General features: G+C 36.4%; 1 protein-coding gene across 2 annotated transcripts in view; it reads right to left on the reverse strand.

Moving 5' to 3' along the window:
• Positions 1-473: 473 nt before the first annotated feature.
• Positions 474-23,683, reverse strand: part of ATP6V1A (ATPase H+ transporting V1 subunit A) — a 65,277-nt gene continuing 42,067 nt past the window's right edge. For both annotated transcript variants that reach the window (XM_055315951.1, XM_055315952.1), the window contains 9 exons: positions 21,261-21,423; positions 20,615-20,723; positions 15,947-16,069; positions 15,739-15,853; positions 15,056-15,119; positions 13,402-13,605; positions 7,309-7,403; positions 5,680-5,851; positions 474-2,790 (listed from right to left, as the gene is read on the reverse strand). In XM_055315951.1, coding sequence (XP_055171926.1) covers positions 2,698-2,790; positions 5,680-5,851; positions 7,309-7,403; positions 13,402-13,605; positions 15,056-15,119; positions 15,739-15,853; positions 15,947-16,069; positions 20,615-20,723; positions 21,261-21,423 — 1,138 coding nt within the window. In that variant the 3' untranslated portion in view covers positions 474-2,697. The remainder of the gene's footprint in view (positions 2,791-5,679; positions 5,852-7,308; positions 7,404-13,401; positions 13,606-15,055; positions 15,120-15,738; positions 15,854-15,946; positions 16,070-20,614; positions 20,724-21,260; positions 21,424-23,683) is intronic.

Genomic DNA, 23,683 nt, shown 5'->3' on the forward strand with positions numbered 1-23,683 from the left:
TAGTAATATACTAATATAGAGAGGTTCATTTCACACTCCTACTTTACTCCCTTGAAGTTGTTAAAAATACATTCAAAGAAATAAAATATGTCCTAAGTAACATGTTGGTACATTGGATCTTAAATGATCTGGCTTGCAAAATCACGAATTGCAAGGCTTTTCGTTCATTTGTCAAAAATAGAATGACTACTATTCCTTTAATTTATAAGTACATTTTTAGAAACTATTCATTTTTTCAATTTAATGATACTCAGAATGATATGGGATTCTGTAGACTACATTTCCAAATCATACCAGTAAATGATTATAGGACTTTTTGCAGTTTATTGTGAGGGCCCCAATTCAATTTCATGATCTTAAGTAACAATCTATAAAAAAAGGGGAAAAACAAAAAATCTTAAAGTTCATACTGAAAACAGTAAGTCAAAATACAAATAGGTGGCATGTTTTCTAGCAAACACAAAGAAAAAATATTAATTTAAATCCACTTTTTATTCTTTCATAGATTTTAACAATTATACACAACTTTTAACATAAAGATAGTGAAATCTCAAGGATAAGGAGGCAATACATATGGCCTCTTCTATTCGTTCTTCAGGATGGAAGGAAATTTCCAAAGGGTACAATGTGTGAGATTTAACACTGGAAAAATACATATGAAACTTGTTTAACTGGCTCCACCTAGGAACAGGCATAGCACAATAAATATAGAACTGCATCATCTTTTTAAAAGATTGTTGTAATTTTAACACATTCTTACCAAACAAATATGATCAGTGACCAATTTGAAATTCTACAACATACAGGTGGAGGAACACTTATAATGAATATCAGAGCATCTTCTATCTCTAGCATCTTCACATCCATACATCAACATTCTTAAAAGGGAGTAGAAATTACATTGCAAATTCAGAACAACAAAAAACAAACTTGGTCAAACTTTCTTCTTCATCCTATCATTCATTACTATCACAATCCTAGTTTGCTGGTAGGTTTAAGATAGGAATAGAACATTTTTGAAATCCTTTTCATTTCCATGGGTCTTAGGGCCTCTGGGTAGGAGGTCACATTGGAAGCAAACTGATAAAGCAGCACCATTAAGTCCTTATCTCAACAAATCACTGCATAATTTTTATCTTCTAATATTCGGAAAGGTAAAAAAAAAAAAGCTGCATAGAAGAGTATCTATCCTGAATAGCAAGCCACTGTAAAAAAAAATGCAATCTGAAAGGATTTAAACAAACTAGAGCTGAATTCTCTACTCATGGCATCTTTCCTTAACAGACCAAAAGAAATATGTTACCTAAAAATTAAATAATAATATACTGAGGCATAAAATAAATACTTTATTTATGCTATTGCATTTGGGTATTTGAGATTGTTTGACCTGTTCACATTCCCTTTCCTCTTCCCAAAGAGGAAGCAACGGTGCCAGCACTATTGGTCAGAAAGAGTTAATGAGAAACTGTTGCTCTCAGAGCTGTTCCGCAGTGTGCCTTATACAGACACAGAAATTATTATTTTAAAACATATACCTAAAAGACAAGATGAAATTATCTTTTCATCACATGACCCAGATTCTGGCATCAGCAGATATTAAGAATTAATTTCATCCCTATTAAACAGACTGGAAACTGTTATGCTGCTATTGCTACAGATATTCTGAGAAATCTTTTGAGCCAGTAAACTGGTTGTTCAAAAGTTCAATAAGCCGAGAAACATGCAAACACATGACACACATCATTATCTTGTAAAAACGCAATGCTACTCTGGCCCCAAGAATCACTACAGTCCAGCGGGTCCTTAATGGTGCAAACAGCCTTTAACCACACTGAACACCTTCTCTGTGGCATTTCACTGCCCATCACACTGCCACATGATTCTTAGAAGCTCAGGCTTCTACGGTTTGAGGAAAAGAAAAGGGTTTGATGTGGATCAAGTTCCCAGTGATTGTTTTAAATGCAATTTTTAAGAAGAATTTCCTAGTTACGTAGTAGTATAGTCCTTGATACTGAATTTTTCATACTGAAATAAAACATGCTTTAACAAGATGATGTTTAAGTTTGACCACCTGGCTCCTTTTCCACTTTTTTAGAGGGTAGTGATTTCATACACTGTGCTGAGTCCCACAAATGCCTGTTTTAAAAACAGTAGAGTTCCCAACAGTTTCCTATAAACATTCCTGATTTACACTGGGGGAAGCAATGCATAATTGGAACATTAATCATTCATGTTTTTAAAAAAGCAATTATAAACCTTACCACATAGTTATTGAGTCATTTCACAAAGTACCTGTCAAAATGTATAGAAATCTGGCCTTCCATTCCAAATCTATTGCAAAGAGAGTACATGCAGTAGTCCTGTTTACGATTTAATGGAGATGAGGAAAGGGCAAACCTAGGACAAAGAGGGATGTCACCCCACAGATAAGTTTACAGTAGTGTAGCCATTATATATCATATTTACTACATTCACCACTTCGGAGAAAGGATCACGGAGGTCCTTCAAACACTGGAACAAAGGAATGTTTGTTTCATAGAAGACCTACCAGATAAACAGGGAAACAAGTGAGAACACACATAGGCACTAGTCTCAAAGCTGCACAGTAAAGAAGCAAGGGTTTGGAGATGAGAAATTTAGGAAAATATACACATGTGAGAGCCTGCCGAAGAAAGGAAGGAAAAAAAAATCACAGTTCTAATCTTCAAGGCTACGAAATGCGTTCTGCATATCTTCAAGAAGTTGTGCATAGTCGGCTTTGATCTTTGCCTCACCGTCTTTCACTGGATCCTGAAAAAAGACATTACAGAATTCAATTTACCTTTGGAACATTATTTGGAAAATAATGTTCAAGATAGTTAATAAGTTACTTATATTTAACATATTTTGAGTATTAGTGAGGTACACTGGCAAATCGCAGGAAGGAGTCAAAATTACTCTTATTTTCCTTTAAGGGTAGAAATGTACACAAGGAAGAGTACTCCAACCTAAGAAAGACACAAAGTTTTGATCCCCCCTGAAACTAATAATATACTCTATGTCAATTAAATTGCATTTAAACAAAACAATTTTTTAAAAAGACAAAATTAAGTAAAAAAAAAAATAAAAATAAAAAGACAAAATTTTGGTTTTATAATTGGTCTGCTAACTGTATTCAATGACCAATGGATTTATCCTCAACAATATGCAAAAGATGGGGAAATTACGCAGTATCACACACTCGATGCATTCTACTGCACGTACACAATAGTTGGAATTCGTTTAGTCAAAACACAATTACTGTTCAAGGTCTCACGGTATCACACTGGCACAGGGAAGTAAAATTTCTAAAATAATCTTAAAATGCATCACATTTTAAATTCCTATGGAAAACATCTTGAGTAGTATGTGTAAAAGAGGCTTTAAAATATTGAAGCTCTCTAACCCAATCATTCATTCTACTTCTGGGAACCTATAATAGGAAAATACACAAAACCAACTACATAAACCAAGCTGTCCATACCAATAATTGGAAATTTCCTAAATACTTAATAATAGAAAAATATTACCCCCCAGCCACAAAATAATACTACAGAAGAATATTTAATAACATAAAAGACTCAGGATCCCCAGGTGGCTCAGCGGTTTAGCGCCTGCAGCCCAGAGCGTGATCCTGGAGTCCTGGGATCGAGTCCCATGTCGGGCTCCTTGCACGGAGCCTGCTTCACCCTCTGCCTATGTCTCTGCCTCTCTCTCTCTCTGTCTCTCTCATGAATAAATAAATAAAATCTTAAAAAAAAACCCCAAAACATGAAAGACTGAAGGGCGCCTGGGTGGCTCAGTCAGTTAAGCAGCTGACTCCTGATTTTGGCTCAAGTCATGATCTCAAGGGTCCTGGGATGGAGCCCTGTGCCTGGCTTCACATTCAGCAAGGAGACTGCTTGAGGAGTGTCTCCCTCTGCCCCTTGCCTGCTTGTGCTCTTGCTCTCTCTCTCTAAAATAAAATAAAAAAAATAAAAAAAACTTTAAAATTTTTATTTCAGTATGATTAATACACAGTATTGTATAAGTTTTAAGTGTGCAGTACAGTGATTCAACAATTCTATACATTACTCAGTGTTCATCATAACAGTGGACTCTCTTTTTAAAATAGATTTATTTATTTATTTATTTATTTATTTATTTATTTATTTATTTATTTATTTATTTAGAGAGCACAAGCAGGGGGAGGGGCAGAAGAAGTGAGAGAATCTCAAGCAGATTCCATGCTCAGTGCAGAGCCCGATGTGGGCTTGATCTAACGACCCTGACACCATGACCTGACCTGAAATCAAGAATCAGACACTTACCCGACTGAACCGCCCAGGTGCCCCAATTTTACCCCTCACCTATTTTACCCATCCCCCCAGCCATCTCCGCTCTGGCAACTACCAGTTTGTTCTCTATAAGAGTCTGTTTTTTGGTTTGTCTTTTTCCCTTGCTCATTTGTTTTGTTTCTTAAATTCCACATGAGTGAAACCATATGGTATTTGCCTTCATCTAACTTATTTCACTAAACATTATATTCTCTAGATCCATACATGTTGCAAGTGACAAGATTTCATTCTTTTATATGGTTGAGTAATACTCCACTGTATGTGTACATCACATTTTCTTTATCCAAATGAATGTATAATTTTTAAAAATAAAATTTGGATCAAGTTACATACGGAGTTTTTTTGCAACCTGTTTTTTTCAGATATCTGATATCTGCATATCTTTGGATTTTTCTTTGAAAAAACACTATTAATGTCTTCATAATATTCTTGCTAAAATGTACATGCCATAATGTGCTGTTGACTTTCACTCCTGAATGACATTTAAGAAGTTTAATAAATAATCTTTTACATATATTCATATCAAAAATCTCTGATTATTGTGTGCCAACTATACTTCAACTAAAAAAAATCTCTAATCATTTCCTTGGGTTGTATGTTTTGAATTGGAATGACAGGATCAAAGAGTGTGAATATTTTAAAATTCTTGATACAGTGTCTATTTTTACGGATTTACTTTCACCCTATAGTGTAAACAAACACTACATATACACGCAGAGAATCCTTCTCAGTTTCTCATTAGGTGATTGGTAAATATACTTGGATGTCATGACTTTGAAATAATGAAATACAACCCAACTGACCAAATATTTTTAAAAAAATCTTACATGTTGGAGTTTCTACTGATGATTTCATTAAATTATCTATATGTTATATACTTTTTTTTAAAAAAAGAGAGAATCCACCTAAAAGTTAGAAATGATGTGTAATAGGGGGAAAAATATGATGTGTAATAGGATACTCAGAAGTAAACCAAAGCAGTCATTTCAGATGAGCATGGAGGTAAGATGGTAATAGGTATATGAGGAAAAGTAATTGCTGCTCAGCCATGATTTTAGCTCTAAATTGCCTGGCAGTTAAGACAAAAGGGAAAACACGTCAGCATTTATTTTAGACATGACATACTATAATTTTTATCTCCAGAACTCTATTTGAACATAAATTTGTGGTCTGCTCTGATTTTACATAACCTGAGCATGTGTGAAAATGATAAACCCAAGTTCCACACACCAGGTTTGTGAATAAATACACTGTCGGTAAAGAGTTAAAAAAAATAAAAAGGAATATTTCCCAGTAAAAAAAGTTAAGTAGGAACAAAACATACCTTGAATTTCATGGAGGAAAGTTTATAGAGGATCTCCCCCATGTGCTCACGGATAATGGACCATGTGATCTTATTGTCACTCTGTGCAGTGGTTTCAACAGCTCTACGGGCCATATCATAAAATGCAATCATGTTGGACAGCATCCCGACTGTCTTGTAGAATGGACAGAACCTAGGGTATAAGTGAAAACCAAAATAATAAAAATAAAATCCAAACCAGGTTCATACTTCCATCTATAGAATATCAGAGCATCAGCTTCTTTATATAAATATGCAGACTACTTAGATTTATTGGATGATAATAATGAATGGGGATAAAAAGCAGAAAAGACTAACAAAGATTTAACCAGAGTTTCTGGGCAGAGATGGAATATGGAGTGGACAGATAGATGGAGAGATATTTGTTTATTTACTTTAAGAGTGATATTTATTTTTATCTAGTAAAATACTCAGAGGAAGAACAATCAAACAATACTGCTATAATCTAACAACTCTCTGAGGGTTTGTTCCTGTACAATGCAGTTAAAGGAGTAACAACCCAAATGGTAAAATAACTGAGTTCCAAAGACTCCCTGTGAAGTGGGGTTAAGGTTTAATGAGTAATAGAAAAACAGAAAACTGCCTTTTCCTAAAGTCAGTTAGTCCTAAAGTTAGTCCCTCCACTAATGAGTTCGTTTTCATTTTACCCATACCTTTTAACAATGAGGACACAAAAGTTAATATTCAACTTGGATCACATGCATGCTTACTAACTTTCTGACACATTTAAACACACTTGCATACACAATTTCATGCACATTCTGTACTTCACTTTCCAAAGAATTTTCCCCTGGTTGAGTTATCTTTGTATGGGTAGCCAGAGCTTCTTAAGTTCCTGATATTTTAAGATTTTTATTTATTTTCTTGACAGAGCGAGAGAGTACAAGTAGGCAAACAGAGAGGGAGAAGCTTGATCCCAGAACTCCAGGATCATGACCTGAGTGGAAAGCAGATGCTTAACTGCTGAGCCACCCAGGTGCCCCATGATAGAGATTTTTGAGGCTTACTGATTATATTGTCCTATTTTCTGCTTGTCCTACATTCTAGTAATCTTCCTATTTGTTCAGTTCCCTCTTCAATCCAAATATGATTTGAGGGAGAAAAGCTAGCCTACAATGAAAGGGCTCAAATTAATGAAGTTTAAAAGAAATGGAGGCTTTAAATAAACCACAGCAGTAGTAGACACAAGTGGGACGTCTAACAGAGACTACAGTGGAAAGAAAGATACTAGGACTATTGGGAAGTGGAACAAGAAAGTAGGACATAATTACTTAGGAAAAGAGTAGAAGAGGCATGGGCAGTTTTAACAGGTAGTGAGAAAAGCATCTGAAGGAGGCAATGATCCCCGGGCTCCACACACTATGGAACAATCTAATTAAAGATGGCTGGATAATGAGTGACAATACAGTCATCACTACAAATGAGCAAAATCAAGATAGGGAGACAGATAGTTAGATGTTTGCTATGAACATACAAAATTAACCTATATATCGAGTCAGAGTTGTGTCTGAGAAAAAAAAAGGAGGCAGCTTTTTCTTCAAAACTCAATAGAAAATCCTCAAACAAAAAAAGAAAATCAAGATACGTCACCTGTCATAAGGAGTATATCCATTTTGTTGTAAGAAATCATCTTTGATAAGTTTTGCTACTTCCAGAGTGATTTTATCTGTTTCTGCTAGAGAAGCCTAGAAGAAAAAAATATTTTTAGAAATCAACTTCTATAATGTGGGACCAGTGATTGCAATCAATTGAGCAGGCAAAAACTATATAATCAACACACAATCATCTATCATTAACAAATTCACTTCATAACTGCTTGTTGACTTTTTTGTTGTGGTAAAAACATACAACCTAAGTTTTTCATCTTACCCTTTTTGAGTGTAGTTCAGTAGTGCTTAGTATATTCACAACAGATTTCTCTAATTGTTCTTCTTGCAAATCTGAAACTCTATACCCATTAAATAGCAGTTCTCCTTTTCCTCCTCTCCCAGACCCTGGTAACCACAATTCTACTTTCTGTTTCTATGAATGTGACTAATTCAGATGGAATCATATAGCATTTGTCTTTTTGGTATTGCTTTATATCACCTGACAAAATGTCCTCAAGGTTCATCCATGTTAAAGCATGTGTTAGAATTTTCCTCTCTTTTTAAGACTGGATAATAGCCCATCACATATACATATACATGCTTTTTCCTTATCCATTCATTAATCAAAAGACAGCTGGATTGCTGCTACCTCTTAGCCATTGTGAATACTATGCTACTATGAACATGGATATAACAATGTTTTTTTTTGAAACAATTTCTTCACATCCTGTCTTGCTAGCTTAACTATTTGAATTCTGAGTCTTGAGTTTGTTTAAAAAAAAAACCAAAAACCCCAACACATCCCATATGCAATTAATTAAAAAAAAATTACATGCGGTTTGGAACTATGTACATGCATGGGGTGCCTGGCTGGATTAGTTTAGCAGTGGAGTGTGCAACTCTTGATCTCAAGGTTGAGTTCAAGGCCCATGTTGGGGGTAAAGATTACTTAAAAATAAAATCTTTTAAAAGAAGAAACTATGTAAATGCAAAGTATAGCAAGCATGCGCTTATCTATGTCTGAGTGGTACTTTATTGGAATTACTGTTAGAGCTTCTTTAAATATCACTGTCTCGGGGATCCCTGGGTGGCTCAGCGGTTTGGTGCCTGCCTTTGGCCCAGGGCGCGATCCTGGAGTCCCGGGATCGAGTCCCGCCTCGGGCTTCCGGCATGAAGCCTGCTTCTCCCTCTGCCTGTGTCTCTGGCTCTCTCTCTGTGTGTATATTTCTCATGAATAAATAAAAAAATCTTTAAAAAAAAAATCACTGTCTCAAAAGCTTTAACTTTGGCAATCACCCTAATCAGCCTAACAGGTAAAGATTTGTTGGAAATCATGGCAAAGGGGCACCTGGATGGTTCAGTGGTTGGGCATCAGCCTTCAGCTCAGGTTGTGATCCCAGTGTCCCGGGATTGAGTTCTCCATCAGGCCCCCTGCTGGGATCCTGATTCTCCCTCTGCCTATGTCTCTGCCTCTGTGCATGTCTGTCTCATGAATAAATAAAATCTTAAAAAAAAAAAAAGGAAATTATGGCAAAGGCACAGGCTCAGTAAGTTAACTGCAGTCTTTTGTCATTTCTCTGCAACTAAGCTTCTTAGAGGTAAGGATCAGATCTTCTTTTTCATGTTTTTAAAATCTCTCTTCTCTCTAATCCCCTTTTCAACCATAGTTAAGTATTAAAATGTGTTTTATGTATATCCTTTTATGTGCATAGATTGATGTGAAATGTGTATTTTATTTTGTATTAGTATTCTAAACTATGTAAAGCAGTCATATTTGCGTCTTTGGCACTTTTTCAGATCCATGCATGTTGCCGTGAGCCACAGTTGGCTTCCAGGTCTTGCATACCTCATTCTCCATGGTATGCAACTTCTCTCTCTTTCTCTCTTTTTTTTTTTTTTTTTTTTTTTTGTAGAGACAGCAATGAGGGACAGGGAGGAGCAGAGGGAAAAAGACAATTCTAAGCAGGCTCTACAACCAGCATGGAGCCCAATGCAGGACTGGATCCCACGATACTGAGGTCATGACCCCAGTTGACATTGAGTCAGACACCCAACCAACTGAGCCAGTCAGACACCCCAACAACTTCCTTATTTTTATTTTTCATCTTTGCACCCAGAAATGGGCACTGAGATTTCCTCCCTGCCACCACAAGCATGTCCAGTTAAGGACCTGTTTGGGAATTTCTTTTGAGATAAATATCTGGTAACAGAGCCACTAAGTCTGAGGGTATACAAGCAAGTTCTGACACTGCTATCCACAATGTCAGCACCAGATGACAGACACTCCTACTCAGAGTACACCGTTCCTCTATCCTCACGTGACTTGGCATTATCCAGCTTTCTGATATTTGCCATTTTAACTGGTATAACATGATATCTCGTTTCTGTTTGAGCCTTTCTCCACAGGCTTGTTAATCTTTTGTGTTTCCTTTTCTATAATCTTTCCTGCTCCTTCCTTTGCCTATATGTCTATTGGAGTTCCAGTATTCTTGTTAACTTACAGTTCTCTGTACCTGTTCGATATCAGTTTACCACTTTTAGATGTTACAAACTCCCTCCCAGTCATGTTTTGTTACCTCTATACACAGTAGGCCTTTGCTGAACAAAACAAAATCTTTGCTTTTGACGTAATCAAAACCTTTTTTTGTTGGTTTTATTGCTGGTGCATATGAGGGTTTGTTTATAAAGTCCTTTTTTTAACCAGATCACAAAGACATCATCTTAACATTTGTTTTCTATTAACTTGAAAGTCTTATCTTTCACACTTAAATTGTTAATCTGGAGTCTATTTTTGTGTGGAATTAGAAAATAATGCATTTTCATTTTTTCCCAAGTAGTAAACAGTTTTTTTTTCTTTTCTTTAAAGACTTTATTTATTTGAGAGAGAGAGGGAGAGAGAGCATGAGTAGGGGCAGAGGCAAAGGGAGAAGCAGACTCCCTGCCAAGCAGGGAGCCTGATGCAGGGCTCCATCCCAGGACCCCGATATCATGACTTGAGCTGAAGGCAGATGCTTAACCAACTGAGCCACCCAGGCGCCACAGTGAATAGTTTTCCATCATCACTGACTAAAACAATCCAATCCATCCTCCCCTCACTTGAACTGTGATACTATCTTTGCAATGTGAAAGGTCTATATGTACATGAGTACATTTCTGCTTTGTTTTACTGATCTATTTATTTCATCAATAACACATTTTTATTACAGTGGTTTTATATTGATATCCAAAAGAGTAAAAGCTCCCTTTTTACTACTCTTTTTTAAAGGCTTAATTCTTTGTGACAGCAAATGAATTTTTGAAGCATTACTAATTTGTTCAGAAGCTGCAACTGGAAACTGGATTGACATCACATCAAAATTATAGACTTAAGTGCTGTAAGAGCCTGGACTGTCTGTTTTCAGATTTTGTTTCATTTATTAGTTTTAAAATGTTTTCCATAGAAGAAATAATTTATTTTTAAGAGAGAAAGCTGTAAAAAATGTGTGTGGGGGGGTGGTAGGTGACAGAAAAAAAGGAAGAGGAAGAATCTTAGGCAGGCTCTGTGCCCAGCGCAGAGCCCGACGCAGGGCTTGACCTCATGACCCTGAGGATCATGACCTGAGCCAAAATAAAGAGTCAGAGACTTAACTAACTGAGCCACCCGAGTGCCCAAAAAATAATATATATATATGTATTTTTTAATTTTTATTTATGATAGTCACACACACACAGAGTGAGAGAGGCAGAGACACAGGCAGAGGGAGAAGCAGGCTCCATGCACCGGGAGCCCGACGTGGGATTTGTCCTGGGCCAAAGGCAGGCACCAAACCGCTGTGCCACCCAGGGGTCCCAATATATATCTTTTAAATTATTCCTACAGTCTAGCTTTTGTTACCATTGTGGACCCTTTATTTTTATTTTCTAACAGGTATTGCAAATACAGAGAAATTCTCTTGATTTTTTACATTTATCTTAAATCTAGAACCCCCTTATTAGTTCAAATTGTTTCTCTGTTGTTATTTTTCTTGTCATATGAACACATTATCTACAAATAATGGTATTTTAATCTCTTTCTTTTCTTATATCATTGGTTAGGCCCCCTGATATTATTGAACACAAGCAGTGATAGTAGGCATTTTGATTTGTAAACAGAACGATCAGAAAATTCTCCACTAAGTAAAATGCCTTCCCTAGGTTTTAGTAAGTTACTTTTAACAAATTAAGGAAGTTCCTTTCTATTCCATGTTTGCTAAGAGATTTTCAAAACTATAAATAAGTGGGGCACCTGGCTCAGTTGGTTAAGTGTCGGACTCTTGATTTCAGCTTGGGTCATGATCTCAGGGTTGTGGAATTGAGCCCTGCACTGGGGTCCTCACTGACCATGGAGCCTGCTTGGGATTCTCTCCCTTTCCTTCTGCCCCCTGCCCTACCTCCCACTCACTCTTGTTCTTTCTCTCTCTCTCTCTCTCTCGAAAGAGAAAAAAAAAAACCAAACAACTGTAAATAAATGATGAACTTCAAATACTTCTTCCATATTAGTTCAGATATCCTTTTCCCATTACATTACATTGTTAAGTTACAATAATTGATTTTCAGTGTTGAATCATATTTGCATTCCTGAGATAAACTTTACTTGCTCATGATATTTTATTCTTTTTAATATCCTGCAGAATCTAGTAAATAGTAGCATTTCATTTAGGATTTTGATACCTACATTCATAAACCAAATTAGCCTGAGATCTTTTGGTCTTATATTGTCTTTGTCTGGTTCTGGAGATCTTCTGTTTCTAGTTCCTCTTAACTAGGGCCACAGTACTCATTTATAGAAAATGAGTATTTAACATGTGCTAGCAATCTAATAATACTATCATTTGTGGAAAAAGAATTTAAGAGGTGGAACGCCTGGGTGGCTCAGTGGTTGAGCATCTCTGCCTTTGGCTCAGGGTGTGATTCCGGAGTCCTGGAATCGAGTCTCACATAGGGCTCCCCACAGAGAGCCTCCTTCTCCCTCTGCCTGTCTCTGCCTCTCTCATGAATAAATTAAAAAAAAAAAAAAGAATTGAGAGGTGACTTTATAAGATATAATAAAAAGAACAGAACCAGATCAAGAACTCTGAGGTCCTGACTAGCCACTGCATACTAATTGAGAAGTCATTTGGTTTTGGAATGTACTCTGGTTAAATCTATTAACACCATCCTCCTGTGAAACATCAAGACACAGACACAAGAATGCAAGTCACTTGTTTAAGGTCACACAGCTAATTATTAAAGAAACTGGCATCCAACCTTTCTGATTTTTAGCCCCAGTGCTCCTGAAAAAATATAATAGATCTAAACCATGCCACCTCTAATTTGGTTGGTGATGGGTATATTTTATTTCAAGAAATAAAAATAAATCAAGTGTTTCTTTCTCATCTACAATATAACTGGGACCATGCAAAGTGCTACAAAGGATCAAAAAGAATACAAAGGTCCTAACAATTTAGTTAGTCCTTTTGATTGACCATTTTGAAGTACAAGCCCCTCTTCTGGAATCTGGGCAAGCTCTGGGGCTGCTTTGATCAGAATATAAGATAGAAGTGATATACTAGTTTTGGGACCCAGGCTTAAGAGGCTGTTGGTTTCCATTTCTCTTTAAACACTCTGAGAGCCCTACACTGTTACATGGAGACACTACATAGAGAGAGAAATGCCCAGCCAAGGCCTAGCTGTTCCAATCATCTTAGCCCAGGCACTAAACATATGAGGGAAGAAAATTTCAGATGACTCCAGCCACCATATGATTGCAACTGTATGAAGGGCCTGAGCCAAGAATTCCAACAGTCCATCAAACCCAAAAGTAGAAGCAGTAAAACACTACTCAAACCACTAAATATTAGGAGTGGTTTGTTACTCAACAATAATCAAAACAATAATCATCTTTCCAACTTTAGAACATAAATAGGAACCTCAAATATCTGCTGAATAAAAGATAAGCTAAACTTCTTTAGTTCAAAAAATATTTAATAAGTACTTATTTTGCTAGGCAAGAATCTGCACGTCCAAGGTTCTATCTGTCCTTACAACATACCAGCATAACTGACAGATCTGTCCTCCATGGGACTTAACCACTCACCTTTCCCACAAGTTGTACAATTTCTGCCAGGTCTTCTTCTTCCTGCAGAATCTCCTTAGCTTTGGTCCTCAGAGGAACAAATTCTGTGAAGTGTTTGTCATAGTACTCATCCAAAGCACGCGTGTACTTGCTATAGCTGATTAGCCAGTTGACAGAGGGGAAATGCTTACGTTGAGCTAGTTTCTTATCTAAGCCCCAAAACACCTGATTTAAAAAGAAAACAAACATATACAATGATTTTTTCTTAAATAAAAAGCAGTAAAAAAAAGTTTTGTTTTTCTTTTTTAAGATTTTATTTATTCATGAGAAATACATGGGGGGGGGGGAGGCAGAGACACAGGCAGAGAGAGAAGCAGGCTCCATGCAAGGAGCCTGATGTGGGACTCAATCCTGAGACTGCGGGATCATGCCCTGAACCAAAGGCAGACAGACGTTCAACTGCTGAGCCACCCGGGAGTCCCAAAATTGAAGTATATTTGTTTGTCCTAAGTATACAATTCTGTAATTTTTGGGTCAAATTATCAATCTTTTTAGTATATCCCACATATAATTGAAATAGAATAAAACTTAAAATATTAAAAAATACATTCCTTTTAATTTCAGGATAGATACTATCTATAAATCAAATTCAAATTGTATCTGAATTTCCTTAATAGTGTGGTAAATATGATAGTAAGAAGAAAGTTAATGGGCTCTGCTGAAGATTTATTATGTTGCAATATAAACAGAGGAATCAGAAAATGCTTACTGAGATAGAATGGATTCTTCACTTTGGTCATACATCATGAAACATTCTGACTAAATTCAATTCCTTAAGGGCCAATCCAATAGGATCTTAACAGTCATTTTTCTGAGGCCAAATGTTCACGTATATTTTATACATTCTTAACTTTGCTCCCCCTTTCTCTGCAATTTAAACTCAAAATGTGAGAGTTATATGAATATATCAACGTTTATTTTCTTTACTATAGCCCTAATTTGCATACATCCTTCATTTAGGCTTCTTCTGATGACCAGTTGACAAGCTATCCACTACAACTCATGCCTTGCGGCTGGGAAGCAGCTGTGTAGGCAGAAACTCCATTTTGCAGTTTTGCTTTCATCTGGGTGTGGCCAACAGAGTGAGTGGGGTGACTGCATCTGAGCCAAGAGTTCAGAGTGGGTGTGCCTTCTCCACAGTTTCCCTCAGGCTAGCCAGACACAGACAGTTACCAGGCTAAGCGACTGTGGAGCCCCAAGCTGGAAAGAACCCTGGTCTCTGAATTATTAGTAGAAAAAAGCTGCCCTCTGACACGATCATTTGCTTTAGACCATACTACGAGAAAAAAGAAACTTCTACTGAGTTTTTGCCATTATGCATCTTTAGGCCTATTTGTTTTTGCAACTAGGGGCTACTCTCACCTAAAGGGTAATATTATTCTAACACTAATAAAACTTTGCTATTCCTGATGTATTTTCCACTTACAGAAATCAGGTTTGTTCTAAATCTTACACAAAGAGCTAAGCTCTCAATGACAAGAATATCCCTAAAACAAATTTTCCTACTGCTTACTCTTTAGTGAATAAATTAAATACTTCATGATGATTTAGATAACATTAGAGAAGAAGCAGGGAGGGAAAGCTCAGAAGTTGACTACGCTAGGAAAAGATATACCTGAACAATACCAAGAGTAGCAGATGTAACCGGATCAGAAAAATCACCACCAGGTGGAGAGACTCTAAATTTAAAAGGAAAAAAAAAAAAAAAACTCATTAGAAAGTTCAGTTCAAGTAACTGGTATATGAAAAAAAAAATTGTTTGAGAGTCAATATTTTAATATTATTTTAATGTTAACTTTAGAACTTTTAGAACTTCAGAACTAAACTTTAGAAATAAGAAAAACTTACAGAACAAATACTGATAAAAATAAGTCCTAAGTTGCAAATAACAACAGTAACTACAAAATGCCTTCTAGTATGAGAAATAAGAGAATCAGTTTCGTGATTCTAATCAAAAGATGAAACAGGAAGGAAGAAAAAGCTCTAAGAACAAAGGGGCTTTATGTAGTGATCATGGATCTTTACTGTGTTTTTACCATGATATAACCTTATCTTAATGTCTATAATTTTCTAAGCTATTCTTAAGATATTGTGACTTAAATATAATAAACCAGTGAAGCTAAATAACCATAATATGCAGAAAAAACCTACACAATTACATTGTAAAGAGCTCTCTGAATGACCCTGGAGTCCAATCTTGGTTAAGAACCACTACCCTCAGAGGAAACTAAATTTTTTCTCTTTAAAAAAAATGACTTTTAATTTTTATTTTGAAAAGGAAACAGTTTATGTGCTTACGCTCCTACAATGCTGACACTTCCTTCTCTTTCAGGATTTCCAAGACATTTTACCCTGCCTGCTCGCTCATAGAAAGAGGCCAGACGTGCACCAAGATATGCAGGATATCCACTATCTGAAAAAAACAAAAAGAAATTTAAGAGAGGTTCTAAGCCAGTCCTAAAAATACTATCAACCTTCTTACATGATAAGCAATACAAAAACTCACCTGCAGGCATTTCAGCTAAGCGACCAGAGATTTCTCTAAGGGCTTCTGCCCATCTAGAGGTAGAGTCAGCCATCATACTGACGTGATAACCCATGTCACGGAAATATTCTGACAGCGTAATTCCTAAATTGGGAAGAGTATCACAAGTTAAAATTCTACAATGTAGAATCTTGACTTTGTCACCCCTCCTACGAAAACTTTAAAGGAATAGGTACATGAGATAGACTGCTAGCTGTTCACCAAAATCTGTTCTCCCTTTTTTTTGTGCACACAGCTGAATTATGTTTCTTGGCCTCCTTACTATTAGATGACCATGTAACTGACTTCTAGCCGATCAAATGAAAGTCAAAGTAATGAGTTCCATCATTAGGCAAGCCACACATCCTTCCATGCTTTTTATTCCTTTTGGCTTACTGAGATAAAGAGGACTCCCAGGAGTCCTGGGAGTCATGAGCTGAAAATAGAAGAGTACTTTTCAGCTTGGGTCCCAGCCCAGACTGACAATAAAAAAAGTGTCCCCTGACCTCTTAAAAAAAAAAATCTATTATTGAGCAATGACAAGTTTGGATTTATTTATAGCCATAGTCTATTCTAATATAATATAGATTTTAAAAAGTAAGAAGATATATTTTCCCTATTCTTTGCTTAGAAAATTAAGTCTGAAATTCATTTCCACTGGAATTTAATACACACACAGAGAGAGAGAGAGGCAGAGACACAGGCAGAGGGAGAAGGAGGCTCCATGCACTGAGAGCCCGATGTGGGATTCGATCCCAGGTCTCCAGGATCGTGCCCTGGGCCAAACAACTGAGCCACCCAGGGATCCCCTACGCCATCCAGGGATCCCTTCCACTGGAGCTTTTATCTACATATCACACATACATATACTAAAAACTCCCAACTAATTAGCCTATTTGGTTACTTTTCAAAAGTAACAAATTTCATTAACCTGAGTAATATCTTAATTATCCAGATTATTCTGCTGTGCATATCAGGTTCTGATAAATCAGAATCACTTATGATAAACCACGTAGAAGAAACTAATATACAAAAAGAAGTCCTGGGTTCTATTTCCTATTCTGACATTAACCTCAGCAAACTAGCTTCATTTCCCAGTGTGTAACTCTTGTTCTGTCTACCTGTACATATCAGATGAAATGATATATATAAATGTCCTCTGAAAAGTACTAAGTACTATGCAACTCTAAGATATTAGAAAATCACAGTTGTTACTACGTTGTAAGAGTCCCAGAATCTAACACATTTTTTATTTTACCAGTAAAGAAACAGAGGTTTATATAAGTAAAACTAAACAGTGCTCAAAACTTCAGCACTTTACTATTTATCCCATTACATCTTTCAGAATAAGAAATACTGGTATCTGTGGCTTCTAAAAAATGATTCCATAAACAAAGTCTTCAAAAAATATCACTTATTATTATTAAAGCTTAAAAAAACACATTTGTCATGTCACTTTTCAATCTGATGATAGGATCAGGTCCTCTTCTACACAAGCATGGCTGCATTTTCAGTCTCTGTGATGTTCATTAATGCTTGTGTATTAGAAGGACATGGTGGAAGAGACGGATACACGAGTAAGCTTCAAAGGAGTTCCACAGACCTAACAATATCAGTGCCTACCAGTTAAAAAAAAACAAAAACAAAAACACCTCAGACAAAATCAAAAGATGAACAAACTAGGAAAACACTGGCAACTCATGACAGATAAAAGACCAATTTCAAAGGGCTTTTATAAATCAGTATGAAAAAGCACTCCTATCTAAAAGGAACATAGCAGAAAATAGTTTTCAAATGGTTAATACAGATAGGAAAGGTGCTAGCCCACTGAAAGAAATACAGACTGAATAGCTATCTAATAAAGCAGAAACAGTAAAATGCTAATTGTCAAATCTAAGTGCTGAGGACATGAGCGTTCACTGTAATGTTCTTTCAAATTTCTATGTGTTTGATAATTATCCTAAGAAAGTGTTACAAATCCTAGCAAAGGTGAAGATGTAGAGAAATAGAACTCTTACTCACTCTTATCCCTTTCGAAGGGCTACCAAAATCTAAAATGTACATTAATAGTTGTATGCTTGGAAATTTTAGTTCTATAAACTTACCTTACAAATGCACAAAGAAACATGCATAAAACATGAAAAGAAACCATAAAAAAACACACATAAGGATGTTTTGTGATGCAAGGTTTGTGATAGCAAAAAAACAAAAAACAAAAACAAAAAACAAAAAAAAACCACTATCAATAATCCAAATGTCTACCAGAAAGATGCTGTTTAAATAGGTTATGAGGTAGCCATATAGCTGGGATGCTGTGCAGCTATTTATGGAAAACTTCCTGTTTTAAAATAAGTAGATGAACATGTCATTTTTCCCTTCTCATAAAAGTAATCATCAAACAAGGAGAACGAGAAATATAAAAACTCTATTATCAAAAACTAGGGGATATGTTTAGATCCACAACAAAATAATGAGGAAAGCCACCTAAATGATGTAAAACCCAAACAAGGCCATGGAAGACACTAAGAACTGACCAGAAGCTGCACATCTCAAAGTAAACTTCAGCAAGAGAGAGGCAAAAACAAAAATCCTTTGAAACCCTGCACAAAGGATACAAGCAAGGTTCCTTGGAACTAGTTTGACATCAAGCAGAAGCAGGGATATGGCAACAAACAAAACACATGTAGGCACCCCTTTACAATAAAGGAAAAGTGGTGGAAGAGAAAGACTTCATTGTAAGTGACCTTGCAACTGCAGATATCTGTTGGCAGGAGAGAAGAGCAAAATAACTTACTTATACAACTCCATGCCATAACAAACTTCACAGATTCCCATGAAGAAATCCTGCCATCCCCTCCCATCTCCTGCAAAGGTGAATAATAGTTACAATACACTTGAGTATAGGAACTACACAAAAATACAAGAAGAAAACAAGAAGAGCAAATATAATGATGGCCAAAGAAACTGCCAAGGCACAGATGAAAACTATGATCACTATTAATTAGTGAAAGATGTCAATAACACATTCTATCACAAAATAAAATCTCAAGGCGTATATAGTAATAAGCTCAGCAAAACTCAACAAAGAACTGGAAGAAAAAACAAAGCTATTACAGAAATGAAGGTTTAATTAGAAGCAAAGAATATGCTGATTATCCTGTGAGCAAATGGACAAAACGTTAAATAAAAAGAATTAGAGAGAAAAGATATGTATGGAAAATAGATAAATATGTCTAGTTTGAAGAGAATAACCATAAGGGAAGAGAAAAAATTTCAGAAACAATTCTTGAAAATTGTCCAAAATAAACGATATACTCATAGATTGAAAAGACATAAGTTTCAGGGAAAAATTCATCAAAACTATCGATACTGGCATATATCCTTAGAAAGTTACAAAACTTTAAATTTAAGGAGAAATTCCTTTGGGCACAAAGAAAAGTCACTTATAAAAAGAAAAAAAAGCAGGTCAGCTTCAGATCTCTACCTTGCATTTTTTATTTTTTATTATTTATTTAAGATTTATTTATTCATGAGAGACACACACACACACACACACACAGAGGCAGAGACACAGGAAGAGGGAGAAGTAGGCTCCCTCAGGGAGCCCAATGTGGGACTTGACCCAGGCATTCCAGGATCATGCCCTGAGCTGAAGGCAGACATTCAGCCGCTGGAGCCACCCAGGCATCCCATACCTTGCATTTAAAAAAAAAAAGATTTATTTACTCATTTTGAGATAGAGAGTGAGAGAGAGAGCTCACACAAGGGAGCACAAGCAAGAGAGAGAGAGAGGAAAAGGGAGAGAGAATCCTAAGCAGACTGCGTGCTGAGCGTAAGGCCCAATGCACAGCTCAATCCCATGACCCTGAGATCATGACCTAAGCTGAAACCAAGAGTTGGAGGCCCACCTGACTACCAAGCCACCCCTCTTCTCTCCCTAGGATTAAATGCTAGAATAAGAGGTCTCAAGGAAACAAACATTGACCCAAAATATTTATATCCAGCCAAACTACTATGAAAATTTAAAGGGAGTGCAGGGACACCTGGCTGTCTCAGTTAGAAGAGCGTTTAAGTCTTGATCTTGGGGGTTGTTAGTTTGAGCCCCTTAAAAGGTATAGAGATTAAAGAGAAAGAAAAATGAAAAAAATTAAAGGCAGTGGAATAAAAACAAACTTATGAAGACAAAAAAGAATCCATGGAATCAGTTTCCTTGAGCCTTTCTTGAAGAAACTTAGAAAAGTCAGATTTTAATAGACCATGAAACAGATGAAGAAACTGTAGCCAAAAGACTGCTGTGGGGACTGATTCCATCTTACTCTAGATTCAAGACCAGTGATGTCATTTTATGGTCATGCTAGCTTTAAACTTAAGAACAGATGTAAACTGCTTTTTTTAAAAAAAAGATTTATGTTAGAGAGAGAGAGAGAAAGAAAGAGCAAGTGAGTGGGGGGAAGGGGCAGAAGGAGAGGGAGAGATATCCCCAAGTAGACACCCCAAGCATGAGAGCTGAGCATGGGGCCTGATATGAGGCTTGATCTGAAGACCCTGAGATCATGACCTGAGCCAAAATCAAGAGTTGGATGCTTAACTGACTGGGCCACCAATGTACCCCCAGATGTAAACTGCTTTTATTCTAATTTGTATACTCACCAGTATAAATAGAAGCTTCTCTAGCAGCCACAGGCATATTGGAGGTATTGGCTACCAAAGCTGTCCTCTTCATAATTGACTCCACCTTACCATCAACTTCCATTGTGAGCTAAAGGCAAACAATCTATTTTGATATTCTAATATCCAAACAGAACATTTTAGTCCCCCCTTTTACAATTTACCCATATTTAATCACTCTTATAATCAGTTTTCCCAAAGTAAAATTTCCCATCACTCTAACCTCTTCTCCCTGTCCAACTATGCTGTAAAGACAGGAATTATTTCCACTTCATAAATGAAATTCATTATTTTATGGAAAGAGGAATATTACTTTAGCAAGCCAGTAAATCATATAAAGCTGATATGAAGCTCCCACCTATAAATAGTCTATTTTCTATCTTTCTCTTAATAACTGAAAACCACCAGATCATAAAAAGAAACTTTAAAGTATTTAACTGAAAAAAAATCAAATTCCTTTCCTTAGATATACAAATTGAATCACAAATATAATTAGAAAATTCCTTAAGAGATCCTTGACGAATGAGAATGTTGCTCCAGAGCCAACACAAAGCTTTACTAGTTGCCACTGAAAGTTGATTAGTGGTATTTTCTCCAGAATGATATTTTAAGCTTTACATATACAGACCTCTGGGAAGTCCCGGAGGACTTCAGACATCTCATTTCCTCGTTCACCGCATCCTACATAGATGATAACATCACTGTTGGAATACTTGGATAGAGATTGTGATATCACTGTCTTTCCACAGCCAAAAGCCCCTGGGATTGCAGTAGTTCCTCCCTGTACACATCTAAGCAAAGTAAACAAAGTATGGATTACTTTACTTGTTAATAAATACTAACAAATAAGTAGGTAAGTGACCCAGAAATACAACTTAGAGAAAGCACTTTGAAATATTTTCATCTTTTTCTGTATCTATATCTGTATCTGTGTATATATACACACACAAAGATAGATATACAGATACAAATACTATAATTGCTCCCCCAGTTGATACCTATAACAGTGTATATTTTTTATTATCATTAACCATCTCTACCATCTTTAATAGTTTGAAAGTGAGAACATATGCCATGAGATACATGGGGAAAAGGAATATGAAAATAGATAAAACAGTATCAATGATATTTAGAATGCTTATATTAATTAGTTGATGAAAGCGTAAATATAGGAATTAAAGCTAAAATACAAATTTAAACAACTTTTCTAAGTTGTCTTCTGAGGCAAAAAATAAGACCTAAGAAAAATCACATCCTGCTATAAAGGTTAATGAACAAAGACTTTTATTAAGTAAGGTGTTATGCCAATCCCTTTATATACTGAGTATTTATAAAGTACTTCCTAGGCACTAAAAATTGCTTGGAGATGTTGAAGAGAGATCAGCAAATAAGATAGGCATGTTACTGTAAGCACAGAGCTCACATTCTAGGGGATAAAATGAAGAGTCAGCTGGTGATTATAGTGCCATTTAGCAGCTACGTTCAAACTTTCCCTAAGCAGTGGCAACGGAGAGTGAGCTACCCTTCACAGCAGAGGAAAGTGAATGTCGTGGTATGTGTCCATATGTCTGTGCACATGCTGTGTATGTAGAGCAGGAGGGTGTGGGTGGGAGAAATGAAATGTAATGCTAAGGGAAATTCTTTGCAATATTGTGTTTTATTATTATAAAATTCACAAAAACACTATAGTCTTAAAAATAATTATAGGTATCTTCAATATAAAACTAATATGCATTAAAATTTTTCGTCCTTCAAACTCTTCAGTGACTTTGATAAACTAAGAGGGCATGTCCATATTCGTTCCGTGGTTTTGTATACCTCTCTCCAATCACTTTTAACTTGAGTGGGGAGACAGGGTTGGGTGTGCCCCAGTTTGGAAGGTCAGCAATTCAATGTGAAAAGTGCTATCACAGAGAAAATCCAGGGCACTATAGGAGAACACAGGAAGGGATGTAAAGTCTGACACTGTATTGAAGTGGGCTTAGGAGAGCCTTCTGAGAGTAGCTAAGATCTGAAAGGAAAGAGAAACTAGCCAGACGAGGGGAAAGAACATTCCTGGCAGAGAAAACAGCATACCCAAAGGCCCAGGGGCAAGAAATTGCATTGCTTGAGGAACTAAGTCCTTTAGGATGCCTGGAAGATAGTATATAAGGGGATTGGGCAGTCAAGTGGCTGAGAGGTTACTGGAAGATAAGCAACAGCTAAATCACAGACTGTTTTGTAGGGAGTTAAGGAGTATTTGTTTTAAAAGCAATAAAGTGCACTGAGGAGTTTCAAGAAAAACAGTGCAGGACCTGGTATGTGTTTTAGATGGGTCACAATGTAGTATGGACAATCATTTAGAAAGAAGGTAAGAGGGAAGAGAAGAAGTCTGATTGTGATTATTGCAGAATTAGGGTAAGATCTTTAGGTAAAGTCATGGAGTAGGGATGAAAGATGTAGATAAAACATATCTAGGTAAGAGAATAAAAGCACTTGTTCAATAATTAGATGTGTGCTCGTAAGACTGATCCTTGAGAGAAGTCACAGATTTTAGAGTCAGCATTTACTGGATGGATGATAGTGTCATCTGTTGAAAGCGGCAACAAAAAAGATGAGCAAGTTTCAAGGAAGAAAGTAGTGAATAAGATGATTTTAGCTATGAACATATTGACTTTGAGGCACCTCTAAGACATTCAAAAGGAGAGGTGTGAACAGAAGTGAACACGTGAGTCTGGAACTCACATGAGATCTGGGAGGAAGATACAGATTTGGAAGTCATCAAATTACTATTTAAGTCATGAGGGTGAAAAAAACTCTAAGAAATATCAAAATTAAGGGAGAAGGAACCTGAAATGGAGAATAAGAACTTGTATACAGAGGCTAACAGGAAAAACAAAGAAAGATGGTATTTCAAGGAGGAAGGAGTAGAAAGTAATATCCAAAGTTGTAGGAATTTAGGAAATACTAAAACTTATTTGTTGAATTATCAGTAATGGGAATGAATGATGATGTTAGTGAGAGTAGTTTCAACTGGGTGGGCAAGGCAACTGGCTGGGCACACGGAGTCAG

This window comes from Nyctereutes procyonoides, unplaced genomic scaffold (genome assembly GCF_905146905.1).
Source record: "Nyctereutes procyonoides isolate TBG_1078 unplaced genomic scaffold, NYPRO_anot_genome, whole genome shotgun sequence".
In the NCBI taxonomy this organism is placed as follows: Eukaryota; Metazoa; Chordata; class Mammalia; order Carnivora; family Canidae; genus Nyctereutes; species Nyctereutes procyonoides.